At 43.1% G+C, this 25715-nt stretch overlaps 1 protein-coding gene across 1 annotated transcript in view; it reads left to right on the top strand.

Moving 5' to 3' along the window:
* Window positions 1-25715, top strand: part of SEMA3A (semaphorin 3A) — a 372399-nt gene that overhangs the window by 259018 nt on the left and 87666 nt on the right. The window contains exon 5 of the mRNA XM_069765162.1: window positions 11221-11314. Coding sequence (XP_069621263.1) covers window positions 11221-11314 — 94 coding nt within the window. The remainder of the gene's footprint in view (window positions 1-11220; window positions 11315-25715) is intronic.

The raw sequence follows: 25715 nt of genomic DNA, 5'->3' as shown, positions 1-25715 counted from the left end.
GAATCTCCAAGTGCCCCTCTTAGATCTTTTTCTGATTCCTAAACCTTTATTTTCTCTTTGGTTTTTCTCTTAGGAACTGATGTGATATCTTTCTAATGTATTTAGAAAAGTAATAAAGCATTTTTCTTACTAATTTGCATCTGTGCATACAGTACATCGAGAAATGTATACTGCGAAAGAGAAGACTGAGAGCTGACTTAATAGCGGTCTGCAAATATCTGAAGGGCTGTCGCACTGTAGAAGGATCAGCTTTGTTCTCATTTGCACAAGGAAAGACCAGAATCAATGGAATGAATCTGAATTGTGGAGGCACAGATTAGATATTAGAAAAATACTTTTGACAGGGTGATCAATGCATGGAACAGGCTGCCACAAGAGGTGGTGAGTTCGACAATGGAAATCTTAAAACAAAGGCTGGACAGACATCTGTCTGGGATGATTTAGTTCATTGAGCAGGGGGTTGGACTAGGTGATCCAGGAGGTCCCTTCTAACTCTACCATTCAATGATTTTATGACTCTATGACTCTACGTATAGTCATTGTCTTCATTATGCTGCTAGTTTAATAACCTTTTGTACATATAGGACAACTCCAATATACAAATGTTGTTTTACAAAGCTCATGTACAATATATTCTATGCATATGTAAGATGAGATAGTAAATATTTTGTTTTTCATTAGCTAGAATGTATTCCTGTGTAGCGTTTCAGATTTGCATATAATTGGCCACAACAAATCACATTACAACTTTGCATAGCAAGAATATAAAACAGTGTAGCTGGAGAACATGAAACTGTCTTCAGTTATCCGTAATATCCATCCACAAGTCCCTCTTCCAATTATTCTGCATGTTAACAGAACAAGGTTGTCTAATAAGGTTCTGGAATGGCTCATTCAAGGACATATATTTTCCCAGGGAATCAGCTGTCATCCCAGGCTCCTACTAAACTTGTCATATCTGAACTTAAACTGATCTCACCTTTCAATGTGAAAGTCTTAAAAACAAATCTTTAGCTAACAAAATTATGGCATGTGTTTTATTTGTTTCCCTCTATTAGATCTCATTTTGATAGAAAGCAGAAGAACAGCTAAAAGACCATTATAAAAAACTGGACATAGTTCAGTGATGTATGTTAATACCAAACTGAAAAAAGAAGCATCCAGCCTCCAAATTAAAAACTTCTTTCTGTTACCAATAAATAACCGTAAAGCACATCAGAAAATAATGTACAAACAAAATGCTAACATGTTTCTGATGCACAGTGTCCACTTAAGCATAATACTAATAATCTTTTATTTATATAGCGCTAACATATTCCGCAGCGCTTTACAAACATTATCATTGCTGTCCCCAATGGGCTCACAATCTAAATTCCCTATCAGTATGTCTTTAGAATGTGGGAGAAAACCGGAGAACCCGGAGGAAACCCACACAAACATGGGGAGAACATACAAACTCTTTGCAGATGTTGTCCTTGGTGGGATTTGAACCCAGGACTCCAGTGCTGCAAGGCTGCAGTGCTAACCACTGAGCCACACTGCCCCTCATCATACTGTATGTATTTGTGCCATTAACCGCATGCAAGATTACACATAAACTAAGACAAAAGCACATAATTGGGAACAACAGTGCTAAATGTTGCTCTACTTTTCTCAACATGTATGATGGAATCTGTGATGGCAGCTCGAAATGAGATATGAACATAATCTTAAACAAATGTCTGTTTCAGTTGTGCGAAAGTGTTTCCCCCTTCCTGATTTCCGATCTTTTGCATATTTGTCACACTTAAATGTTTCAGATCAACAAATTTAAATATTAGACAAAGATAACACAAGTAATTACAAAAAGTAGTTTACAAGAGAAGGTCTTTATTATTAAGGGAAAAAGAAATCCAAACCTACAGGGTCCTGTGTGAAAAAATGATTGCCTCATAAATCTTATAACTGGTTGGGCCTCCCTCAGCAGCAACAACTGCAATCAAGCATCTGTGATCACTGGCTATGAGTCTTTTGCCATTATCTGTATGCAATGGGTGGCGTCTCAAATACTGCAGACCGTCAGGAAATTAGACCAAAAAAAGTTTCATTGATAGGCCTGTCCAAAAAAGAGATAAAATCTTCAAATTTTATTAAATAAGAATCAAACAAATCTAAATGCTGGATAAATATAAAAAAAAAGCACAAATGTATTTCTGGCTCTGTCTTCGCCCTTAGTCAAAGAGAATGTATGTGATTCTCTATGACAAAGGGCGCACACAGTTACCAGTGTGTTTTGTATATCACGAGTATGTGGATATTAGTTGTTTGATACTAATAGAATAAAATCTGAAGATTTTATCTATTTTTTGGATGTGCTGATATGTATTACTTTTTTGGACTAGCAAAAACTTAGAGTAAAGTCAAAAGTAGCAGCCGTGAAGTCACCGCAATAATGGACAAAAACTGCAATGGTTGACCATAATAGGCCTGGACCCATCTACTTCTTAATTTACTATTCAGCAAAATTTGTCAGAAGTTTTCTGTTCACTTATGATGTTATGTGGCTTCATATATATGTATTCTCAATTACATCGTGTGATTTGAATGATGAATGAAATGCTTTTTCTTTGCAGCACCCTTTAGCACTGAGAAATAGCATGCAGGACAGAGGTTAAATTGTCCATGTTTACAATGGATTAGAGGGCACGTTAGAAGGAGCAATGGGAGTTAAGAGCTTGGACTACATTATTAATGATTTATAGATCTTGGAATAGAGTAGATCCATGGAGATATTCCCTCTTTTACAGATTTGTTATCGTATCAGTTTTTGAGCTGCCACATTTACATTTCTTATTATTTTAAATTAACTTTTAACCTTTTTAACCAGCATGTCTAAAGTACCTCAGGAGCATGTATATCTTTGACATCTATGACAACAAACATTTTTCATTAGACTGGAAGTTAGTAATTTATAAGATGTTTTCACTACGTTAAACATGTGCAATGGCCACATTGTTCGCTTAACAGATTTGACCTGTGTGCTATTATGGTCAAGTGGCGATTTATTAAGTAAGCCGAGCTATAAACTTAGAGTTACTTTTCCTATATTGTTTCTTTTATATACATCTATTTTATTGTTTGTTTTTCAAATGCGCCCACCAGAAGTAGGAACAAATGGTCTCCTGACTTCCATTCCCTGTTCTTGGAATGAGCTATGTTTGTAGGCTTTCTACACTACCCTATTCACTTCTGAGCTAATTAGTTACTATTATTATTATTATTATTTACTATTATAGCACCATTTATTCCATGGCACTTTACATGTGCGGAGGGGTATACATAATAAAACAAGTACAATAATCTTAAACAATACAAGTCACAACTGGTACAGTAGGAGAGAGGACCCTGCCCGCGAAGGCTCACAATCTACAAGGGATGGGTGAGGATACATTAGGTGAGGGTAGAGCTGGTCGTGAAGCGGTTTGGTCGATAGGTGGTTACTGCAGTTTGTAGGCTTGTCGGAAGAGGTAGGTTTTCAGGTTCTTTTTGAAGGTTTCGATGGTAGGCGAGAGTCTGATGTGTTGTGGTAAAGGGTTCCAGAGTAGGGGTGATGCACGAGAGAAATCTTGTATACGATTGTGGGAAGATGAGATAAGAGGGGAGTAGAGAAGGAGATCTTGTGAGGATCGGAGGTTGCGTGCAGGTAAGTACTGGGAGACGAGGTCACAGATGTATGGAGGAGACAGGTTGTGGATGGCCTTGTATGTCATGGTTAGGGTTTTGTACTGGAGTCTCTGGGTAATGGGGAGCCAGTGAAGGGATTGAAAGAGAGGAGAGGCAGGGGAATAATGGGGGGACAGGTGGATTAGTCGGGCAGCTGAGTTTGGAATAGATTGGAGGGGTGCGAGAGTGTTCGAGGGGAGGCCACAGAGCAGGAGGTTGCAGTAGTCAAGGCGAGAGGTGATCAGGGCATGGACTAGGGTTTTTGCAGATACTTAGTTTAGGAATGTATGGATCCGTGAAATATTTTTGAGTTGGAGGCGGCAGGAAGTGGACAGGGTTTGGATATGTGGTTTGAAGGAGAGATCAGTGTCAAGGATTACCCCGAGGCAGCGAGATTGTGGAACTGGGGAGAGTGGGCAGCCGTTTACTGTAATGGATAGATTCGTTTGGGGGGTCACGTGAGATCAGAGAAAGATGATGAATTCTGTTTTGTCCATGTTAAGCTTTAGAAATCTAGCGGAGAAGAATGAAATAGTGGACAGACATTGAGGGATTCTGGTTAGTAGGGTGGTGATATATAGCCCAGAGATGTAGATCTGTGTGTCCTTAGTTGCTTCACTGTGCAGATATGTCTAAGATGCTTAAATAATTGGGGAGTGGACTCGATTTTTTCTTATTATTTGCTTTTCTGCAATATAATCAAGGGCTCATGATGTTTTTTTTGGCATCTGCGGCCTAACAATCTCCCCAAATCTATACTCCTACTAGGCTAATCATGCATATGTATAGTGGAGTCAGTTGGTGTAGCTGTTGACAGAAGTCTAAAGTGTTAAATGGAATCTGACAGCAGGTTTTTGCTATTTAATCTGAGGATATCATAGTGTAGGGGTTAAAACACTGAACTCAGCCATATGTCACTTATCAGGTGCTGTTGTTTACTTACAATGAAGGTTTTATCACCAGAATTTTATCACTGCTGCACTATCTCTAAGGGTACCGTCACACAGTGGAATTTTGATCGCTACGACGGCACGATTTGTGACGTTCCAGCGATCTCGCAGTGTCTGACACGCTCCTGCGATCAGGGACCCCGCTGAGAATCGTACGTCGTAGCAGATCGTTTGAAACTTTGTTTCGTCGTCTAGTGTCCCGCTGTGGTGGCATGATCGCATGGTGTAACAAAGGTGTGCACGATATTGTATACGATGTGCGCATAGTAACCAACGGCTTCTACATCGCACATACGTCATGAAATTATCGCTCCAGCGTCGTACATTGCAAAGTGTGAAAGCAGTCTACGACGCTGGAGCGATATTGTTACGATGCTGGAGCGTCACGGATCGTGCCGTCGTAGCGATCAAAATGCCACTGTGTGACGGTACCCTTAGAAAAAGTCTCAAAAATGTGTTTTGGTGCACTTAAAAATATGCTTGGGAACTGGACTGGAGTTGCACAATTTTTTTTTTAAAGAGCCACAGTTGTTGGATCAAGCTAAACATGCAAAATTGCTAGACTCTGCCAACAAAGTATTAAAAAAACAGGTGAGCACATGAAATAGACTTAAAAAGTCACAAACAGAATAATGAATTGGATATCAACAAAAAAAGGTGCAAAATGCTCAAAACTAGACAAAAAAACAGAGGCAAAAGCAATGAATGAAAGCAACAGAGAACAATAGATTCAGAGAAAAATGCTTGCAAATGATCTTGCCTGTTATAAAAGAACAGAATGACACTCACTGAAGGCAAGTCAGGATATATATTTTTGTTAGGGTATTCTCCAAACTCTTGCTCTATCTAGGTTCTCTTGGGTAAATGAAGAATAACACAACTATTGTTGCTTTTCCTAATGATAAACAATGCAGAAGGCTCTAAGTCATGAAGAATTTGATTCATAAGTGACAGATTTTGTTAAACAAAACTTTATTTCTTTATATACCCAAATAAACTGGACCAAAAATTGACAAGGTACAATTTTAAATTATTTTACACAGGTTTCATACCGTTTCATACCGTCAATAATCTCCAGCCATGCTTAAACGTATTTGAATACACCTTGCCGTTTTTGAGTGCCCCTATATAGAGAATAAATGCAGTTCTGCTACAATTGTTAATCATCTCTTCAGTGCCACTGCTGACTTGAAGATTAGCTTGACTTAAAGGAGATGTCCACTATTTAGACTACTTCTTGTCATAACCCATGTTTGGCCCTGATAAAATAATATTATACTCACCTCCCGTGCCGGCTTAGTTCCCACGGTGTCAGAACCTGCTCTCCCTGGGACTCTCGAGCGGTACCCAATCAGCACTCGCGTCACGGTCTCCGCCTTTGGACAAATCAAACATGATGAGGATGTCCAAGATGAGCTGCAGCCCGGACTTCCACTTCATGTTCAATTTCTCCAAAGGCAGGGACAGTGATGCTAGCACTGAACACTGATTGGGCGCTAGCACTGAGCACTGATTGGGCGCCAGCATCACATGTCACAAAACCACACAAAAGCCCCAGTGAGAACGAGTGCCGACACTGCGGGAATGGTGTTGGCACAGGAAGCGTGTATAGGCTTTATTATTTTATGGAGCCAAACATTTTAATCAAGAAGGGGTATTCCTAGTTGTGGACAACCCCTTTAACTGATGAAAGTGTAATAAGTTTAGCAATTTACTTGAGAGGTGCCTGCAAGTCTGATTACTGTAGGTACTGCGCCTCTTAGATATCCACACTTGGAGAGTCTGTAAAATAGAAATTTTATTTAACCATTATATGGTTAATAAATGCAACATACTATACTGCAAATACACCATATCATTCTGTATGTTATTTATGAAAACTATACAGTATATTCATGTTTAAATAAGATTTAAATAAGATTAAAATAGATAAATCTCCGGGTCCGGATGGCATACACCCACGAGTACTAAGAGAACTAAGTAATGTAATAGATAAACCATTATTTCTTATTTTTAGGGACTCTATAGCGACAGGGTCTGTTCCGCAGGATTGGCGCATAGCAAATGTGGTGCCAATATTCAAAAAGGGCTCTAAAAGTGAACCTGGAAATTATAGGCCAGTAAGTCTAACCTCTATTGTTGGTAAAATATTTGAAGGGTTTCTGAGGGATGTTATTCTGGATTATCTCAATGAGAATAACTGTTTAACTCCATATCAGCATGGGTTTATGAGAAATCGCTCCTGTCAAACCAATCTAATCAGTTTTTATGAAGAGGTAAGCTATAGGCTGGACCACGGTGAGTCATTGGACGTGGTATATCTCAATTTTTCCAAAGCGTTTGATACCGTGCCGCACAAGAGGTTGGTACACAAAATGAGAATGCTTGGTCTGGGGGAAAATGTGTGTAAATGGGTTAGTAACTGGCTTAGTGATAGAAAGCAGAGGGTGGTTATAAATGGTATAGTCTCTAACTGGGTCGCTGTGACCAGTGGGGTACCGCAGGGGTCAGTATTGGGACCTGTTCTCTTCAACATATTCATTAATGATCTGGTAGAAGGTTTACACAGTAAAATATCGATATTTGCAGATGATACAAAACTATGTAAAGCAGTTAATACAAGAGAAGATAGTATTCTGCTACAGATGGATCTGGATAAGTTGGAAACTTGGGCTGAAAGGTGGCAGATGAGGTTTAACAATGATAAATATAAGGTTATACACATGGGAAGAAGGAATCAATGTCACCATTACACACTGAATGGGAAGCCACTGGGTAAATCTGACAGGGAGAAGGACTTGGGGATCCTAGTTAATGATAAACTTACCTGGAGCAGCCAGTGCCAGGCAGCAGCTGCCAAGGCAAACAGGATCATGGGGTGCATTAAAAGAGGTCTGGATACACATGATGAGAGCATTATACTGCCTCTGTACAAATCCCTAGTTAGACCGCACATGGAGTACTGTGTCCAGTTTTGGGCACCGGTGCTCAGGAAGGATATAATGGAACTAGAGAGAGTACAAAGGAGGGCAACAAAATTAACAAAAGGGGATGGGAGAACTACAATACCCAGATAGATTAGCGAAATTAGGATTATTTAGTCTAGAAAAAAGACGACTGAGGGGCGATCTAATAACCATGTATAAGTATATAAGGGGACAATACAAATATCTCGCTGAGGATCTGTTTATACCAAGGAAGGTGACGGGCACAAGGGGGCATTCTTTGCGTCTGGAGGAGAGAAGGTTTTTCCACCAACATAGAAGAGGATTCTTTACTGTTAGGGCAGTGAGAATCTGGAATTGCTTGCCTGAGGAGGTGGTGATGGCGAACTCAGTCGAGGGGTTCAAGAGAGGCCTGGATGTCTTCCTGGAGCAGAACAATATTGTATCATACAATTAGGTTCTGTAGAAGGACGTAGATCTGGGGATTTATTATGATGGAATATAGGCTGAACTGGATGGACAAATGTCTTTTTTCGGCCTTACTAACTATGTTACTATGTTACTATGTTACTATGTAAGCTTTCACTTTTTCAGGATGTTGTTTGCTTGCATGACCCTCTTAAATGGAAGCTGCCACCAGGTTTTCTCCATAGCAAGTAGTATGTAGCATTCTAGTATGCTGTAACAGAGCATGTACAGGTGCTGACTGCACTTTGTATGGGGAAAACCAGGTGACTGGTTCCCTTTCAATGAGTTTGATGGGAGCTTTGGAAACTGTAGAAAGTGCAATGTCTAGGAATTGTCTTTCAAGACTGTGACATATGCTGTGAATATGTGACCTTGGGCAATATTATTGTCCATGAACCACAGATAATGAATAGAGATTGGTGGACACCTGGATGTTCAGTTACAAAAAGTTTGGGTTTGGCTACCAGAACAGTACCCAGTACCCGGACTCCATTCACTTGAATGGGGGGCCTAAGCATCCAGTGTTTGCCATGCTGTCATGTGCTGTCACGCCATAATCCATGTCTGGGGAATAATTAGTTTTCAACCTGGACAGTGCCAAGATGGGACTGTCCAGGCTGTGAACCACTGGTGACTGAACTGCTGCGAGCGCAGCCTCAGTGACCGGTGTTGACGTCATCGAGGTTACCTCCGGTCACTGAGGCTGTGTTCTCAGCCAGGTTGAACTGCGGTTACCTCGGTGAGATCCCTGCTAGCAGCATGAAAGTTTTTCTCCCTTGCTGGTTGTCAAAAATGGGTGGGGACCCCATGTCATTTTTTAAATTATTTAATTAAAAAATACGGAGTGGGGACCCCTCTATTCTTGATAACCATCAGCCGTTCCTGCTCTCGCTGTTTTTAGCGGCAGCAGGCTTCGAATAGTGGGAGCAGTTGTCCCATCAGCTGATGCCAGTGACCAGAGGTAATCTTTATACCTCTGATCACAGCTGAGCACTCACGATGTCTTTTAACAGTGTGGGCACCGCAGCTCTCTGACCGGCGGGGATGATTTAATCGCCGATCAGAAGCGGTATATGCCGCTCTGTCATGCACATGACAGCGTAACAAACACCCGGTGTCTGTGTTTGGTGTCTGTGACTGAACAGCAGGTGTTCGGTACTGATGCCAAACTTTACTATTCGGGTTTGCCCGTCTCTAATAATGAATGGTATGGTATTGTATTGACTTGTGCAAAATGACAAACTCTGCTCTATATTTTGTTAACATTGCATAGGCAAATGCCGATCAGATTTAGCTGACCAAGCTAAGTCACTCATATGCATTTCACATCAGTTAATAAAATATGATCAAATATCAGGGAAAGGCTAAATATTTAACTGATACAGCACTTTGCATCACAGACTTTTTCCCTATTAGCAATAATCCATCCCACGTCATATGTCGTTACCTCATAAGCCCTCTGACCCAAAGCATTGCAGTTACTTTTCTGCTACATTTTGTGCAGTATCGTATAGCATCATATTCTGCAAGCTCTCTTACATGCACTCGAAAGTGTCTCCTTTAATCAACTTGAAATGAAAGGAATGCGGCAGAAGAGACAAATGTTTTTATTGCTTGGTCCTGTGGGCCTCCTTGGGAATCACTTTGGAGTGTGCATCCAGTTATGAAGATATTGGTTATATGATGCAGAAATAGACTTCACATGTCAGCTCTGTATCGGAACTGAAGCCTATAAACACTCAATATTCTTTCCGCTCATTTCACTCTAATAGCCATTTCCTCCTTTAATGTAACGCATTGAATTAGTACAGGAGAAATTGTAATTGAAAAGGATGGCCTTCCCCTTGACGTAAATTGATAGCCACTGGGAAGATTCCTATTAATTATAATAATTATTAGTAAGGAATAAAAAGGGAAGTGCCAATCAGATGCAGATTTTGATGCTCAAATTCTAGGGTACTGGCACAGCATATAATTTAGCTTTAAGGTTGGACAAATTATGTGCAGTACAACATGTTGGATACTGGTCTGTATATCCTTTTATCACACAATTTACATTTACATCAGTAGCTTTAGGCTGGTTTCTCACATCCGTGTTTTTCGGTATGACCACAATGCACAGGCTGACAATGGGTTTCCTGATATTATTATTGCGCCATTTATTCCATGGCGCTTTACATGTGAGGAGGGGTATGCATAATAAAAACAAGTACAATAATCTTAAACAATGCAAGTCACAACTAGTACAGGAGGAGAGAGGACCCACAATCTACATATGATATGAACTGAATAGCATTATATACATATATTAGTATATTAGTATATGGTATATTAGTATATGGTCATTGACTGTGGTGAACATAGTAAGAAATAAATGCTGTAAAGAAAGCATGCACATATATCTATATTGGAGATGAATAAATCTGCCAATATCTAATATGCCAAATTCTATTTAATTTGGCAGGAAAATTTGATTTACGTTGATTTTATTCAATGCAAATTCAAATACTGGTAAAAGGCTATTAAATTCTGAGGTTTAGCTAGACGACTGAGCATAATAAATGGAGGAGTAAAAAATACATAATATTATGCTCATCTAACTGCTCAACTGTCCTAATACTACAGGGTCATGTCTGGTCCTCTGCGGGTTCACTTGCTTCAGTCTTCTCTGCCATCTTGTTTGGCCTCCTGTGCATCCAGTGCTCACTAGGTCGCATGCAATCTCATGACATGCAACACCCTTTGACATCAAAATATCACATGAGGTCTTCTCCGCACCCTTGGCCATAGAGTATAGGCAGAAGAGAAGATTGGAGATGATGGAGGAAGTGAGCCAGTGAATGACTGAGAACTACAGTAGGGTGAAAGTCGAGCATATGGTTGTGGGGTTTTTTATTTTTGACTCCAATCAAGCAAAAAACAAACCGTGTTTACCAAGCAGGTTGACATTTCATGGATTCCAGCCAATCAAATCACAAAGAAATTGGTTTTTGTAAATAGAATTTTTTTGTGAAATTTTTTGTGAGATTTAAAGCAGATTCAATATTTCTGAATTTGATTTGCTCTATTTCTATTTCTAGTCTATGCACATATATTGGAACTCTGCAAGTTAAAGTTTTGATTACTTAAAGTGTTTTATTTTTTTTCTCAACCAGGATAATATATTTAAGCTTGTGGATTCAGGTTTTGAAAATGGTAGAGGAAAAAGTCCTTACGACCCAAAGCTATTAACTGCATCAATTTTGATCGGTAAGTAAACACATTGTGACAAAACTATCACTGTATAGTTACAGGTAACTGCAGTAGATAATTGCATTTTTAATATGTTATTTACAATCAGATCACATGTACATATAGTTTAAACATAAGTGATAAATTGGATTGTTCTCATTTGATATGGGAGGTATGCCTATATGGTTTTAAAAGGATGGGAACCATAATTGGATTTTTTTGTGCATGAATCAAGTGACCATTTTCATGAACAATTTGTGATTGCCCTTTCCTTTTAGTAGACATAGTTAAAGATATATAAGCTGGGGCAGAAATGTCTATTTCTTGGAGAAATCAAGGTTAAACAAATGTATTATTGATTTATACTGTTTAATAATTCTAGAAATAACATGCATGAGGAACTGCAGTTATTGGTCCTAGTTGTGCAACAAACTGAACTGGGTTACATACTATAATACTAATTGTATAACTGCATTCAGTTTATGGTAGCATTTAATGTTTTATTTTACAGTGCAATTTGCAGTTTTGCTACAGTATGTAACTATTATTGGTTTGCAACAATGTATTTAATTTAAAGTGTAAGTGAGAATACATCTGTTCTCCAGTTACATTTGGTTTTATAATTCACTCTTTCCAGAGACAGTTTCCTTGAAGCCAATTCTTGACCTTCCGGCTTGAAATCACAACAATTTCTTTGAATATTTCACAGTTAATAACCACAGACTGGTTTCCTGCAAGGATTATTTCAGTCAAATACAAGCTTTTGGATTTAAAAAAAGGTTCATTCACAATAAATATTGTAAATGATTTTTAGATATTGAGAACTATACTTTTTGTGTGAAAAACCCTTTGATTACTTGTGAGAATTTCCTGAAGTGCGCTAAAGGGAAATAAAAACTAGTTGCTAGTGATATAATGTACGTGTGTGTGTGTGTATATATATGTGTATATATATATATATATATATATTGTGGTAGATCGGCTCACTCGGCTGTACACAGAGGTAGATACGGGTACACTGAGGCTTTAATAAGAACTTTCTTTGGTTTATTATAGGCAGTATAAACCAAGGTGTAGTATAGAAAATACAGTCCTCTGGGCAAAAAACAGGAAACCAAAACAAAATGGTGGCAGAGAAAAACAGTGCTTCTGAAAGCGGGATTCCTTTTGCTCACCACTAGCAGAACACACACGGTTCAGGCTTTAGCATCGACATATGCATGAACACTTTTTCTGGAGTGCTTCCTCTCCAGGCACACTGAACACTGCTGCCTTTGGAAGCCAAGTATTTAAGCCCCAGACCATGTGACTCCTCCATCATGTGACTGATTACATGATTGTAAACTTAAAAAATACTGACCGTCACATCCAAAGACTGTGTGAACAGGTGCTGAACCTAGAGTCACCAACTCACATACTCTACAGCATACTGTACAGTGTGCTACCTTTTTGCTTGAGAGTATATGAGTTGGTGACATCTATGTTTGGATGTGATGGTCAGTTTTTTGAAGTTTGTATTCTTTAGCCTTCTGAAAGAGCACTCCGCCTTTTAGCCACAGGTGTTTTTAATCCCAGCAGGACCACTACCCCTCCACAGAGAGATAGATAGTCTAACAGAATAAAGTCTTCATCTGTATGGGAACATAAATCCTCTAAGTTAGGAAAGGCATTGCTAGGTCCTGGAAATGAGAAATGCCTTATCGTGGCTTCCAGGTGCACATGAATTGGTCAATTTATGCTCTAAACTTTCTCAATTTTTATTTTTTTTTATATTTTTGATATTTCTAATGCAGTAATGCAATTCAATTTTCATATTTCATATTTACATGCTATGGCATTACAGTGTGATCACATGATTGTTACATCACACAGGTCCTGTCAGGACACGGTGGTGTCAGCTCTGCACGTGAAGTTATGGTGGACATTCTCCCACTTGCTCTGAGCATGACTAGATAAAACCAGCAACTTTAGTTTAAGCCTTACCACACTTTACTGTGCTGGAGGAAAATACTCTGGCTTTATATCACTGATGCCAATAAGCATAGTGACACATGTCTCCCCTCCAGTACTTTGCCACTATATATATATATATATATATATATATATAAATGGAACAGAACAATGCTCACCAGTAGTGGGTGCTTAGCCCCCTGGATAAAATGGTCCAAACATTTATCCAACATGTATACCAAATAGCAAAAAGAAGGCAGCACTCCAAAAGTTTCAGGTGAAAAAAAGGTGAAGTTTTAATCGACCCACATCACTGCGTGACGTTTCGGCTCACTGAGCCTTTTTCAAGGCTTGAAAAAGGCTCATTGAGCCAAAACGTCGCGCAGTGATGTGGGTCGATTAAAACTTCACCTTTTTTTCACCTGAAACTTTTGGAGTGCTGCCTTCTTTTTGCTTTTGCTTTTTGCTTTTTGCTATTTGGTATATATATATATATATATATATATATATATATATATATAATCTATACATACACACACGCATATAAACCATTCATGTACTGCTAATCTGTTGAGGCATCTACCGTATTTTTGCTTTTTAAGATGCACCTGATTATAAGACACACCTAGATTTTAGAGGAGGGAAATATAAAAAGAAAAATATTTTCAGCCAAATAGTGTGCAAAATACTTGCGGATGACGCACTGTTCTTGGGATCTGTGGTGACGTACTGTTATGGGGGATCTGCAGGGAACACACTTATAGGAGAATCTTCAGATGACACACTGTTATGGGGAATCTGCAGGGTACACACTTATGGAAGGATCTGCGGATGATAGTTATAGGGGATTTGTGGTGATGCACTGTTATGGGGATCTGTGGATGACACACTGTTATGGGGGATCTGTGGATGACACACTGTTATGGGGGATCTGTGGTGACACACTGTTATGGGGATCTGCAGGGTGCACACTTATGGGAAGATTTGCGGATGACACTGTTATGGGGATCTGTGGTGATGAACTGTTAGGGGGGATCTGCAGATGACACACTTATGGGGGGATCTGTGGTGATGCACTGTTATGGGGGATCGGCAGATGTCACACTTATGGGGGGATCTGTGGAGATGCACTGTTATGAGGCATCTGCAGATGACACCGTTATAGGGGATCTGTGGTGATGCACTGTTATGGGGATGCAATACCATACATTGTGCAGGGACAGATATCTGATTCGTGGAGGCAGCTCAGCAACAGTTCCCTCCACCAATCAATATCTTTCCCTGCAGAGAAGGAGGAGAATCTTGCTTCTTTCCCTCCTCTGCTTTAGGGCTCCATGTGCAGGGGAGCCCAGAATTCACCCTGCTGCCAGCTAGTATTTGCTGAGATCTATGGCAGCGCATGTGCAGATCGAGAGCTCAGTGACTGAGAGCTCCATCTGTGCATGTGCTGGTTCGGCGGCCATTTTTTTGAAGTCCTGTGCAGTAGCCACAGGCGCTTTTTCTGGAAACCGGAAACTCCGGATACCAGAAGCGCAATGGCGCTGCCCTGCACTGTGCCGCCAGAACACCAGAGAAACCATGCCACCACCCCCAACTCCAGGGCCGCTGCACTGCCCCACCGGTGACCCTATCTCCTGCCAGCCCGCCCAATCTGCAGCCACCGCCAGCACCACAGTAAGAGATTCAATCACTTTTTCCCTATTTGTTTTCACTATTCCGATTGTAAGATGCACCCCCATTTCCCCCCCAATTTGGGGGAAATAAAAGTGCGTCTTACAAGCTTAAAATACGGTACTTTGCTTAGCACCAAGGACAAATAATGTCTTGTCCATATAGAGATGTTTTTTCTTGAAATGAGCAAATTTAGGTGGAATTATTTTCTTCTTGAATTCTACAATAATCTGCATTCTGGAAAATATGGGCTTTTTGTAATTTGCTTTGTGAAATTCAGCAAACTGACAGCCAATTGTGGCCCCTGTGTTGCTGAACAGTAAAGGGCCAGTGAAAGGTTAAATAGAATAAAAGGTTTAACACCAACCCACTTCTGCTGCTGACTGTCATTTCTGGCATGATTTTCACTCTAAACCATGACTTGAAACCACAATCAGGCCTCGGAGGTCACTGCACATGCACAGTCACCTCTGAGACCTGCAGACAGAAGCCCTGTCTTAGATGGGACAACAAGCTGGATATGCAGCAAAACAGAGGTGCAGAGAATTGGGCAGGAAGCAGCAAGCGATAGCAAGATAGGTGAGCTGGCCACTTTGACTGTTCAAACCGCTCCCTGTTTCTTGTCTGTTCAGCTCTCCACAACTCCATCATGCCATATCTCCAGCCCCGTTTTCATTCTAAGACCATGACTTAAAGGGAACCTGTCACCTGAATTTGGTGGACTGGTTTTCGGTCATATGGGTGGAGTTTTTGGGTGTTTGATTCACCCTTTCCTTACCCGCTGGCTGCAATATTGGATTGAAGTTTATTATCTGTCCTCCGTAGTACACGCCTGCGCAAGGCAATCTTGCCTTGCGCAGGCATGTACTATGGAGGACAGAGAATGAACTTCAATCCAATATTGCGGCCAACATGCAGCCAGCGGGTAAGGAAAGGGTGAATCAAACACCCAAAAACTCCGCCCATATGACTGAAAACCAATCCCACCAAATTCAGGTGACAGGTTGCCTTTAAGGCCATGAACCGCAAAGTGACCTCTGGGCTTGCTTGCAGCCATAAGAAATGGCCTAGAATAAACACTGGGCTGGAGATTTTGTGCAAAGGGGAGGTGTGGAGGACTGGACAGCCGAAATGGAGGGTTGGAGAGGTGATATTGAGATAAGTATAACTTATTTTTTCTTTTTGCATCTTGCATTTATTATACGCTGTTGTTTAGATATATCCCAGAGCATAATAGGGAACATTAAGTTCACGAACAATAACTTCACAGCAAATCAAAGTTGTAGGGAAAATCCTCATAATGTTTTTTTAGATCCGGGCCTCTCTTGTGATTTTTATATTACTAATAAAGTTATAGATGAGCAAATGTTTCCTATTGATTGGATTTTACATGTTTACATAGTTTTCTACTTACTAGATAATACTAAATATTTTTTTGCAAATTTACTACTATATAAATTGTATTAAAAATTTACTAACATATTTTGACACATTTTAGTAGCTAATACTATATCACTATTTGGACATGTGTACTCTCGCATTGTTGTTCTGCACCTTTCGAACTGACCTTATGCATGCAGTGAAGGAACGGGAAGGTCCACTGATCATTTATATTAGGTTCCATCGATTTCTTTTCTTTCTTTTTTTTCAGGCGCCTGTGGAGTAAGTGATAACAAAACTGGCATAAGGTTATATAAAGGTTGAGCAAAACATCAAAGTTACTTCAGCACTTCAGTGCTTCACATTTTTATGTATTTTTCTTAAAATTACATGGGCAGGGCTGTAATTAAGGGTATTTTTGTACTTCAAGTTGAAAACCACACACAAATTGTTAATACGACTGCAGTGCTGGTACATTTTTGATCATATACCTCATGCTGAGCTAGCCAGATAATTTATAGTACTGCTTACCTTTGATGTGAATTTGATTTAATTCAGTATTTTTGCTTATTATCTTATATGTGTAATATTAATTCATTTTTATACTTATTTTATTTATTAATGATAGTTTTCAGATTTTAGGCTCGTATATAGCATTTATTAGTTGTATACTAGCTTATTGTTGATCTTTAGATATTATTTTTTAGCTTTTACAACAGCTGTAGACTTTCTAAGTGAAAGTGATAAGGGCAGCCCAGTGACTCAGTGGTTAGCACTGAAGCCTTGCAGCGCTGGGGACCAGAGTACAAATCCCACCAAGGACAAAATCTGCAAGGAGTTTGTATGTTCTTCCCGTGTTTGCATGGGTTTCCTCCAGGTTGTCCAGTTTCCTCCCACACTCCAAAGACATATTCATAGGGAATCTAAATTTTGAACATGGGAACAGTGCTGATAATATCTGTAAAGTGATGTGGAATTAATTGTGCTATACAAGTGACTAAAATAAATGAATTTTAATTTCAAATATGTTAACGAAAACCTAGTGCTTTTATATATTGAATTTTATTAAAGTCGGTTTCTCAATCATTCAGTATAGAAAAATCAAACCTCCATGTTTAAAATAATTAAAAAAAAATTGGAATGAAATGTGTGGGTCAGTACAGTAAATAACTGACCTAGTGTAGGTCTTACCTTAGAACCAATTTCTCAGATATTGTAAGGACTCTAGTTCATTGATAAAAAGCACCTAATAAAAGATTTCCTTTATAATCTAAAGAGGTACAGGACACTTCTCCTAGTTATTAATAAATACTGCCTGCAAGGTGACAACCATTTGTATACCATTTGGGTCAAATTTTTGTACCCTAATTTGTGTCCAATGAAAAATTGTTTTAGTATGCTTTCACAAATGATGTTTATTGGAAAAATGCCACTGCAGGTTTTGATGCAGTTTGCAAGCGAAAGCCAAGAATGGCGTTAAAGGGACTGAGAAATGAAACGTGTGGATTTCTCCTTCTAGCTCACTTTAAAAACTGTTATGCTAATAAATATTGTATGTGAAACCATCTCGGATGAACACATGACATAAATGATATGTCAGCATTTGACAGCGGCATTTAACTAGTTAATAGCGGCGGGTGGTTCGCTATTCCACTCGCCACTATTGCGCGCACATGTCAGCTGTTCAAAACAGCTGACATGTTGCGGCTTTGATGTGGGCTCACCACCGGAACCCGCATCAAAGCAGGGGATCTGACCTCGGACGTACTATCCCGTCCGAGGTCAGAAAGGGGTTAATGGGCGGTCTCAGGAAGGCAGTTTCGACACCATTGAATCAGGCTGGGCCCCTGCTACACATTGAGACCAAACACAGCTTTGCTGCTGAGCTCCTAATAACCATTCTACATATCGCCCCACCCTGGGGTTCTAGAGCAGATCAAGACCCTGGAAGGAGTTCAACCCGTTCCAGAGATCTTAAAAATGTATCTGGTGTGTGGCTAGGATGTACAATAAGTCCATATTTTATATTTTGCACAAATTTAAAAATAAAAATGCCCACAACCAGAGGCAGAAAATAAGTAGCTATTTTGTGGTTAGTCTGGATATTGAGTGGATTTTACAGCTTAGCAATAGAAATAGGGAAAGAAACATAAAAAAATTACATAAACATTGCAGATAGTTTGTGGCAGGACAGCAAAAAAGGGCTACCATCCGTTTACCCATTGCAACAAGGGCCCCGTCACACTTAGCGACGCTAAAGCGATCCCGACAACGATACGACCTGTCAGGGATCGTTGCTACGTCGCTATGTGGTCGCTGGTGAGATGTCAAACAGTGAGATCTTCCCAACGATGCAGCAGCGATGTGGCGACCTGTAGCGACCTGTACAACGATGTCGTTGGTCGTTGTGACCCTGTCACATGGCAGCTATTATGACGATTCAGACCTCGATGAGGGACGTCCTGTGTGACGTTGTAGTCACACAGGCGTGCATTTGCGTTGCCTTTTCCGCGCCCATTCAGTTCTGATTGGTGGTCGCTACTGCGTTCTGATTGGTGGCGGCCTTGCCTTATGAGGCGACACAATAGCCCTTCCGTCCTTTGTTCCTGACCGCGTGGTGGTTTGCAGATCGTTGTAGAGTTCTCGGTCCTGCGACTCCTCTTCGATTTATCTATTCTTCAACGGTTTTTCTGACACCTAGGATGGAAGCGCTACTATGTCGCCTTCTGTTGAAGGCATGACCGCCAATCAGAACGCAGTAGCGACCACCAATCTGAGCGGAGGGGTGCGAAAAAGGCAACGCAAATGCACGCCTATGTGTCGGTGTCTGAGTCGTCAACGAGGTCGTTGGTAAGGTGTCAAACACAGCAATGTGTGCTACCCAGCGGGACCTCAACGATCAAAAAAAGGTCCAGGCCATTCCGACACAACCAGCGATCTCACAGCAGGGGTCTGGTCGCTGCTACGTGTCAAACATAGCGAGATCGCTACTGAGGTAGCTGTTGCGTCACAAAACTTGTGACTCAGCAGCGATCTCGCTAGCGACCTCGCTTAGTGTGAAGGTACCTTAAGATTACTAAGGCTGTCTTTGCAATAAAGAGCTTGAATAGGATATCTTAGGGTGCTTTCACATTGCGTGTTGCCACTCGTTCAGTGGCTACTTTGGGGCTTATGTCTGAGCTCTCCTCAAAATGGGATTCAAACTTTTTTTGGATGTATGCAGCTGCTAGGGACGGACACTCAGACGTAGTGATATGAACGCATTTGAGGTAATTTTTTTTTTACTGGAATGCATGTATATAGGGCTAAAAAAAACCAAACTGTGTGTTAGGGCTAGCGGAACGCACCAAATATTAAGACAGATAGAGTATGGTGCGTTCGCAGCCCGGGGTCCACCGTGCAGAGATGGAACCTGCTGCCAAGTAACGACGGACTATATGGCGGTACTCATAAGTATACACACGTGGGTTAAACTTCACCCAACGTGAAGGAAGCGATCCTGTTGCGTCACAGGACCGCGGTACCGCACATAGAGCGCGAGCAAGTAGTCAGCGAACTCAACCCCAACTAGGATTGAAGTCCAATTAGACCCTTGCTGGCATAACACCGCAACTGGGTGTGTAAGGAAACTAACTAACGATTTTAAGGCACAAGAGTGCATGCGGTGCCGCACTGACGAACACCACTAACCACCCAGGCTTGGGTAAGGAAAGCACAGAGGAAGTGCACGGCGCCGTACTGGCGGTCACAGCAACTGGACGCTGTAATGTGTGATTAGTGCTGTAGGCTAAGTCGGGCGTTAGATAGCAACCATACACCTTCCGCGAACAGACATTCAATAGGGTAGGGGTATCCAAGGACGACTTGCACTCACAACATACACACATTAACAATTGTACACTAGCGCATGGCCGTGCGGTCATGCGCAGTTTATATAGTTGCAGCACAGGAAGTGGCCACAGAAACTTTGCCCTTCCAAGACCTGCCAAGAGGACCAATGGAATGTGCTGCAGAGCCTGAGCACATGACCCTCGATCTCCAACGGGAGATCTTGCCCTGGGCATGCTCAGTGTGTGCAGACAAGGACTTAGTACCAGAGAAGTCCGCTCGCTGCTGACCAGCACTGACTTTAATGGCAGAAGCTGAAGAAGCAGCAGTAACTCTCTGTACAGCGTGAGACTGAGCAAGACGCTGGGACCGACGTCCCTGCTGAGCAGACTCCACTGCGGCTGGATAAGAATGGGAGACCGCAGCGGAGATGGCTCGAGATTCCCCCTGTGCAGAAGCGGGAACTCGAGACCTAACATTACCCCCCCTCCTAGGGCCCCCCCCTCCTTGGGCCTCGCTACGCTCGAAGGCAGCAATGAGCTGTGGGGCCCGAATGTTTTCAGCAGGCTCCCATGACCTGTCCTCTGGGCCATAACCCTTCCAATCCACCAGATAGAACTTTTTGCCGCGTACCACCTTGCACCCCAAAATAGCGTTCACCTCGTAATCATCCGTAGACGAACCCGATGTCCCGGCAGATGACTCGGAAAACCGGGACATGTATACGGGTTTCAAGAGGGACACATGAAAGGTGTCGGTGATACCCAAGCGTGGAGGAAGAGCCAAATGGTAGACCACAGGATTAACCTGTTCGAGAACCTTGAAGGGACCCAAGTAGCGAGGAGCAAACTTAGTGGACTCAACTCGCAGCCTGATGTTACGGGCGGAGAGCCACACCAAGTCGCCAGGAGCAAAGGTCGGAGCGGGACCTCATTCTCTCCTTGGAGGCCCGAATGGCATCCTGCGTGTGGTCCCAAATGTCCCGTGCCTCCACAGCCCAGTCTGCCACCCTGGAGTCAGCAGAAGACACAGGCATGGGCACAGGAACATGCGGATGCTGGCCGTAATTTAGGAGGAATGGAGTCTGACCGGTAGAGTCGGCTACGGCATTGTTAAGTGCAAACTCTGCCCACGGTAGCAAGGATGCCCAGTCATCCTGCCTGGCAGAAACAAAATGTTGTAAATATGTGACCAAGGTCTGGTTGGCCCTCTCTACCAACCCATTCGTCTCGGGATGATATGCCAAAGAGAGATTCAACTCAATACTGAGTAGACGACAAAGCTCTCTCCAGAATCGAGACGCAAACTTGGGACCCCGGTCACTAACAATTTTGTCGGGCATACCGTGTAGGCGAAAGATATGCTTGACGAACAAGACAGCCAACGCCCGTGCAGAAGGTAGCCGTGGAAGAGGCACCAAGTGCACCATTTTGGAAAAATGGTCGGTGATCACCCAGATAATGGTGCAGTTACGAGACTTGGGTAAGCCCACCACAAAGTCCATTCCGACCATCTCCCAGGGCCTGTCCGCCACCGGCAGAGGATAAAGCAAACCAGCTGGCCGTTGCCGAGGAGTCTTGTTCTTGGCGCAAGAGACACACGCCCGAACATACTCTGCGACATCACGAGCCATATGCGGCCACCAGTACGTCCTCGCCAGTAACTCAGATGTCCTTTTGGTACCAAAATGTCCACCCACCCTGGACGAGTGTGCCCAAGAGAGAACCTCCGGTCGCAAATTGGATGGAACAAAAGTCTTGCCCGGGGGCACAGACTCTAGCGAAACCGGGGCCACAGTTCTCAAGCTCTCGGTGGGGACAATAAGCCGAGGCTCCTCCTCCTCCGCAGATGACACAACGGAGCGAGAGAGAGCGTCGGCCCGAATGTTCTTATCCCCAGAAAGAAAATGGAGGGTGAAATGAAACCGGGAGAAGAATAAGGACCATCTGGCCTGGCGAGAATTCAACCGCTGGGCTGTCTGCAGGTACACCAAATTTTTTTGGTCTGTGAAGACTTGGAAGGGAAAACGTGCACCCTCCAAGAGATGTCTCCACTCCGAGAAAGCCAACTTCATGGCTAGCAACTCCCTGTCCCCGATGGAATAATTCCTCTCTGCTGGTGAGAAGGTCTTGGAGAAAAAGAAGCAAGGATGCTTCCGACCTTGAGCATCCTTTTGGAAGAGGACTGCTCCAGCACCAACAGAAGAGGCATCCACCTCCATGATAAATGGCTTATCAACATCGGGGCGATGTAGGATGGGAGCGCTAGCGAAGTGTGACTTTATAGAGTTAAAGGCCTTGGAGACCTCCTCAGACCACAATTTGGGATTCGCCCCCTTCTTGGTGAGGGCAACCAAGGGAGCTACCAAAGTTGAGAAGTGCGGAATGAACTGGCGATAATAATTAATGAACCCCATAAAGCGCTGCACCGCTTTAAGAGAATGGGGTTCCTGCCAGTCCATCACAGCCTGTAGTTTGGCAGGATCCATAGCCAATCCCTGGGCAGAGATGATGTAGCCTAGGAAAGGTAAGGAGTCCTGCTCAAACATACACTTCTCCAACTTGGCATAGAGGGAGTTTGCCCGTAGGAGGTCGAAGACTTTGCAAACATCTCTCCGGTAGGAGTCAATATCTGGAGAGTAGATGAGAATATCATCCAGATAGACTACGACCGAGGTGGAAAGCATATCCCGGAAGATATCATTCACAAAGTCTTGGAAAACGGCTGGGGCATTACAGAGCCCGAAGGGCATCACCAGATATTCATAGTGCCCATCCCTGGTGTTAAAAGCCATCTTCCATTCGTCCCCCTCACGGATGCGAATCAGGTTGTAAGCACCCCGCAGATCTAATTTAGTAAATACTCTTGCTCCCCGAAGCCTATCGAAGAGCTCAGATATCAAGGGCAAAGGATACTTGTTCTTAACGGTGATGGCGTTAAGACCCCTGTAGTCTATGCATGGACGCAATTCTCCATTCTTCTTCTGCACAAAGAAGAACCCTGCCCCAGCAGGTGACACTGACTTCCTAATGAATCCTCTTGCCAGATTTTCCTGGATGTACTGTGACATTGCCTCCGTCTCCGGGAGAGATAGCGGATAGACTCGACCCCGGGGAGGCTCAGCACCAGGCAAGAGATCAATAGGACAGTCATAGGGGCGATGGGGCGGAAGGATCTCCGCCGCCTTTTTGGAAAACACGTCTGCATAAGACCAATACTGCTTGGGGAGAGAGGAAAGATCTGCGGGTACCTCTGTAGTGGCAACCTGAATGCACTCCCTCTGACACCTACCCCCACAAGATTCGCCCCATCCCAGGATTCTGCCAGAGGACCACTCGATATGAGGAGAGTGGTACCGTAGCCAAGATATTCCCAACAGGACCTCATCAATTCCCTCAGGAATGACGAGCAGAGATATAATCTCCTGATGAGATGGCGACATGGACAGGGTAAAAGGGATGGTCTTGTGTGTTATCTGTGAGGGCAGTGCCGACCCATTCACCACTCGTACCATTACTGGTTGAGCTAGCATAACCAGGGGTATTGCGTGACGTTGGGCGAAGGCAGAAGACATAAAATTGCCCTCCGCCCCAGAATCCACGCAGAGCTCTACCGAGTGGGAGAATGAGCCTATAGTAATTGTCCCCTTAAAGGACAATTTAGAGGCAAACGTCGCCGTGTTTAGTGTACCTCCACCTACTACCACTAAACGCTGACGTTTCCTCGATCGCTGAGAACATCTGGTGGCTAGATGTTCTGACTGCTGGCAAACATGACAGACCTTGAGTGCACAAGCGGTCCGGGACTTAGATCCCGCTTGTGACACGTCCCTGGCGTCATGTGACTCAGGAACCAGGACCAGAGATTCCAGAGGTTTGGCGAAGGTAGGAGCCAGCCAAAACCTCTGCCTACACTGGGCTCGCTCTAACCTCCACTCGTTAAAACGGAGGTCAATTTGAGTGGAGACAGTTATTAACTCCTCCAGTGTGGCAGGAATCTCCCTAGTGGCCAGAGCGTCCTTAACGTGGTCAGCCAGGCCCCTCCAAAATATGGGGATAAGAGCTTTATCTGACCAATCCAGCTCAGAAGCTAAAGTGCGGAATTGGACGGCGAATTGACTGACCAAGGACTCATCCTGAGTTAATGCCAGCAGTTGGAGCGCCGTATCATGGGTGACTTGAGGTCCTAAAAAGACCTGTTTCAGAGTGCTCTGTGACAAAACACTCTGGGATCGCCTTTGCTGGGGTCAAAGGACACGTGGTTTGTGCATTGAATCTGAGGCGTACAGCAGGTTTCTGAGCAGGCTGACCTCAGGTCAGATTTATTAACGTGAAAGCAACACAAAAAACAAAACATAAAAATAAATCCTAGCCTGTCCGGCACTAACTAAACAAAATACGTTGCTATCTCAACAACTGGGGGGGCTTCTCCCACCCAGCTAACATCACACAATTCTTGAGCAGAGCTCTTCACTCACGTTTGTCCCACACAGGCAGGCAATCTGTGTGCCCCAGGCAGACACTGGAAACACCCAGCTGGTCATCTTTTATTCCTGCAATCATTAACCCATTAGCACCCTGAAGATACTGAGTGGCCTAGTTCACATAGGACAAACACCTGGGCGAGATATACCTGCCGCCATCTACCACACCAGCATGAGTCTTACATATCCCCCCCTTGCTCAGACCACTCCGGTCGAGCAAGAACACTCTTGAAACAGTGCACTCGGGATAGGGCATCGGCGTTCCCCATCTGCACCCCAGGTCGGTGATCCACCGTAAAAGAGTAAGCCTGCAGGGCAAGGAACCACCGGGTTACCCGACTATTACGGTCCTTGTGGAGGTGCATCCACTTGAGAGGGGCATGGTCTGTGACCAGCCTAAACTTCCTACCAGCCAAGTAATACTTGAGGGAGTCGAGAGCCCATTTAATGGCTAGGCACTCTTTTTCAACCACCGCATACCTCTGCTCATGTACATTCAGTTTCCGACTGAGATAGAGGACCGGGTGTTCGACTCCGTCCCTCACCTGGGAAAGTACAGCTCCGACACCAGTATCAGAGGCATCAGTTTGTACCACAAAATCGCTGCTGAAATCAGGAGTCACTAGTACGGGCTGAGAGCACAAAGCCCGTTTCAGGCTGTGGAAGGCCTCTTCAGCAGCTGAGGTCCATTTTACCATGACGGAACCCTTCCCCTTGGTAAGATCCGTCAAGGGAGTAGCCATGGCTGCAAAATTTGGTATGAACCGGCGATAATAGCCGGCAATCCCCAGGAAAGCCTGCACTTGTTTCTTGTTCACTGGTTGTGGCCAGCCCTGAATTGCCTGTATTTTGTCGATCTGGGGTTTAACCACTCCTCGGCCAATCACGTAGCCCAAGTATCGGGCTTCTTCAAGCCCGATGTGGCATTTCTTGGGGTTTGCCGTTAAACCTGCATCTCGCAGGTCATCAATCACCGCTTGTACCTTCTGGAGATGAGTTTCCCAGTCCATACTCTAAATTACGATGTCATCCAGGTAGGCAGAAGCGTACTGTCTGTGAGGCCTCAAGACTCGATCCATCAATCTCTGGAACGTTGCGGGAGCTCCG

This window comes from Ranitomeya imitator, chromosome 4, assembly GCF_032444005.1.
Source record: "Ranitomeya imitator isolate aRanImi1 chromosome 4, aRanImi1.pri, whole genome shotgun sequence".
Taxonomy (NCBI): domain Eukaryota; kingdom Metazoa; phylum Chordata; class Amphibia; order Anura; family Dendrobatidae; genus Ranitomeya; species Ranitomeya imitator.
The sequence above is the reverse complement of the archived record's forward strand: the minus strand, read 5'-3'. Positions and strand labels throughout refer to the sequence as shown.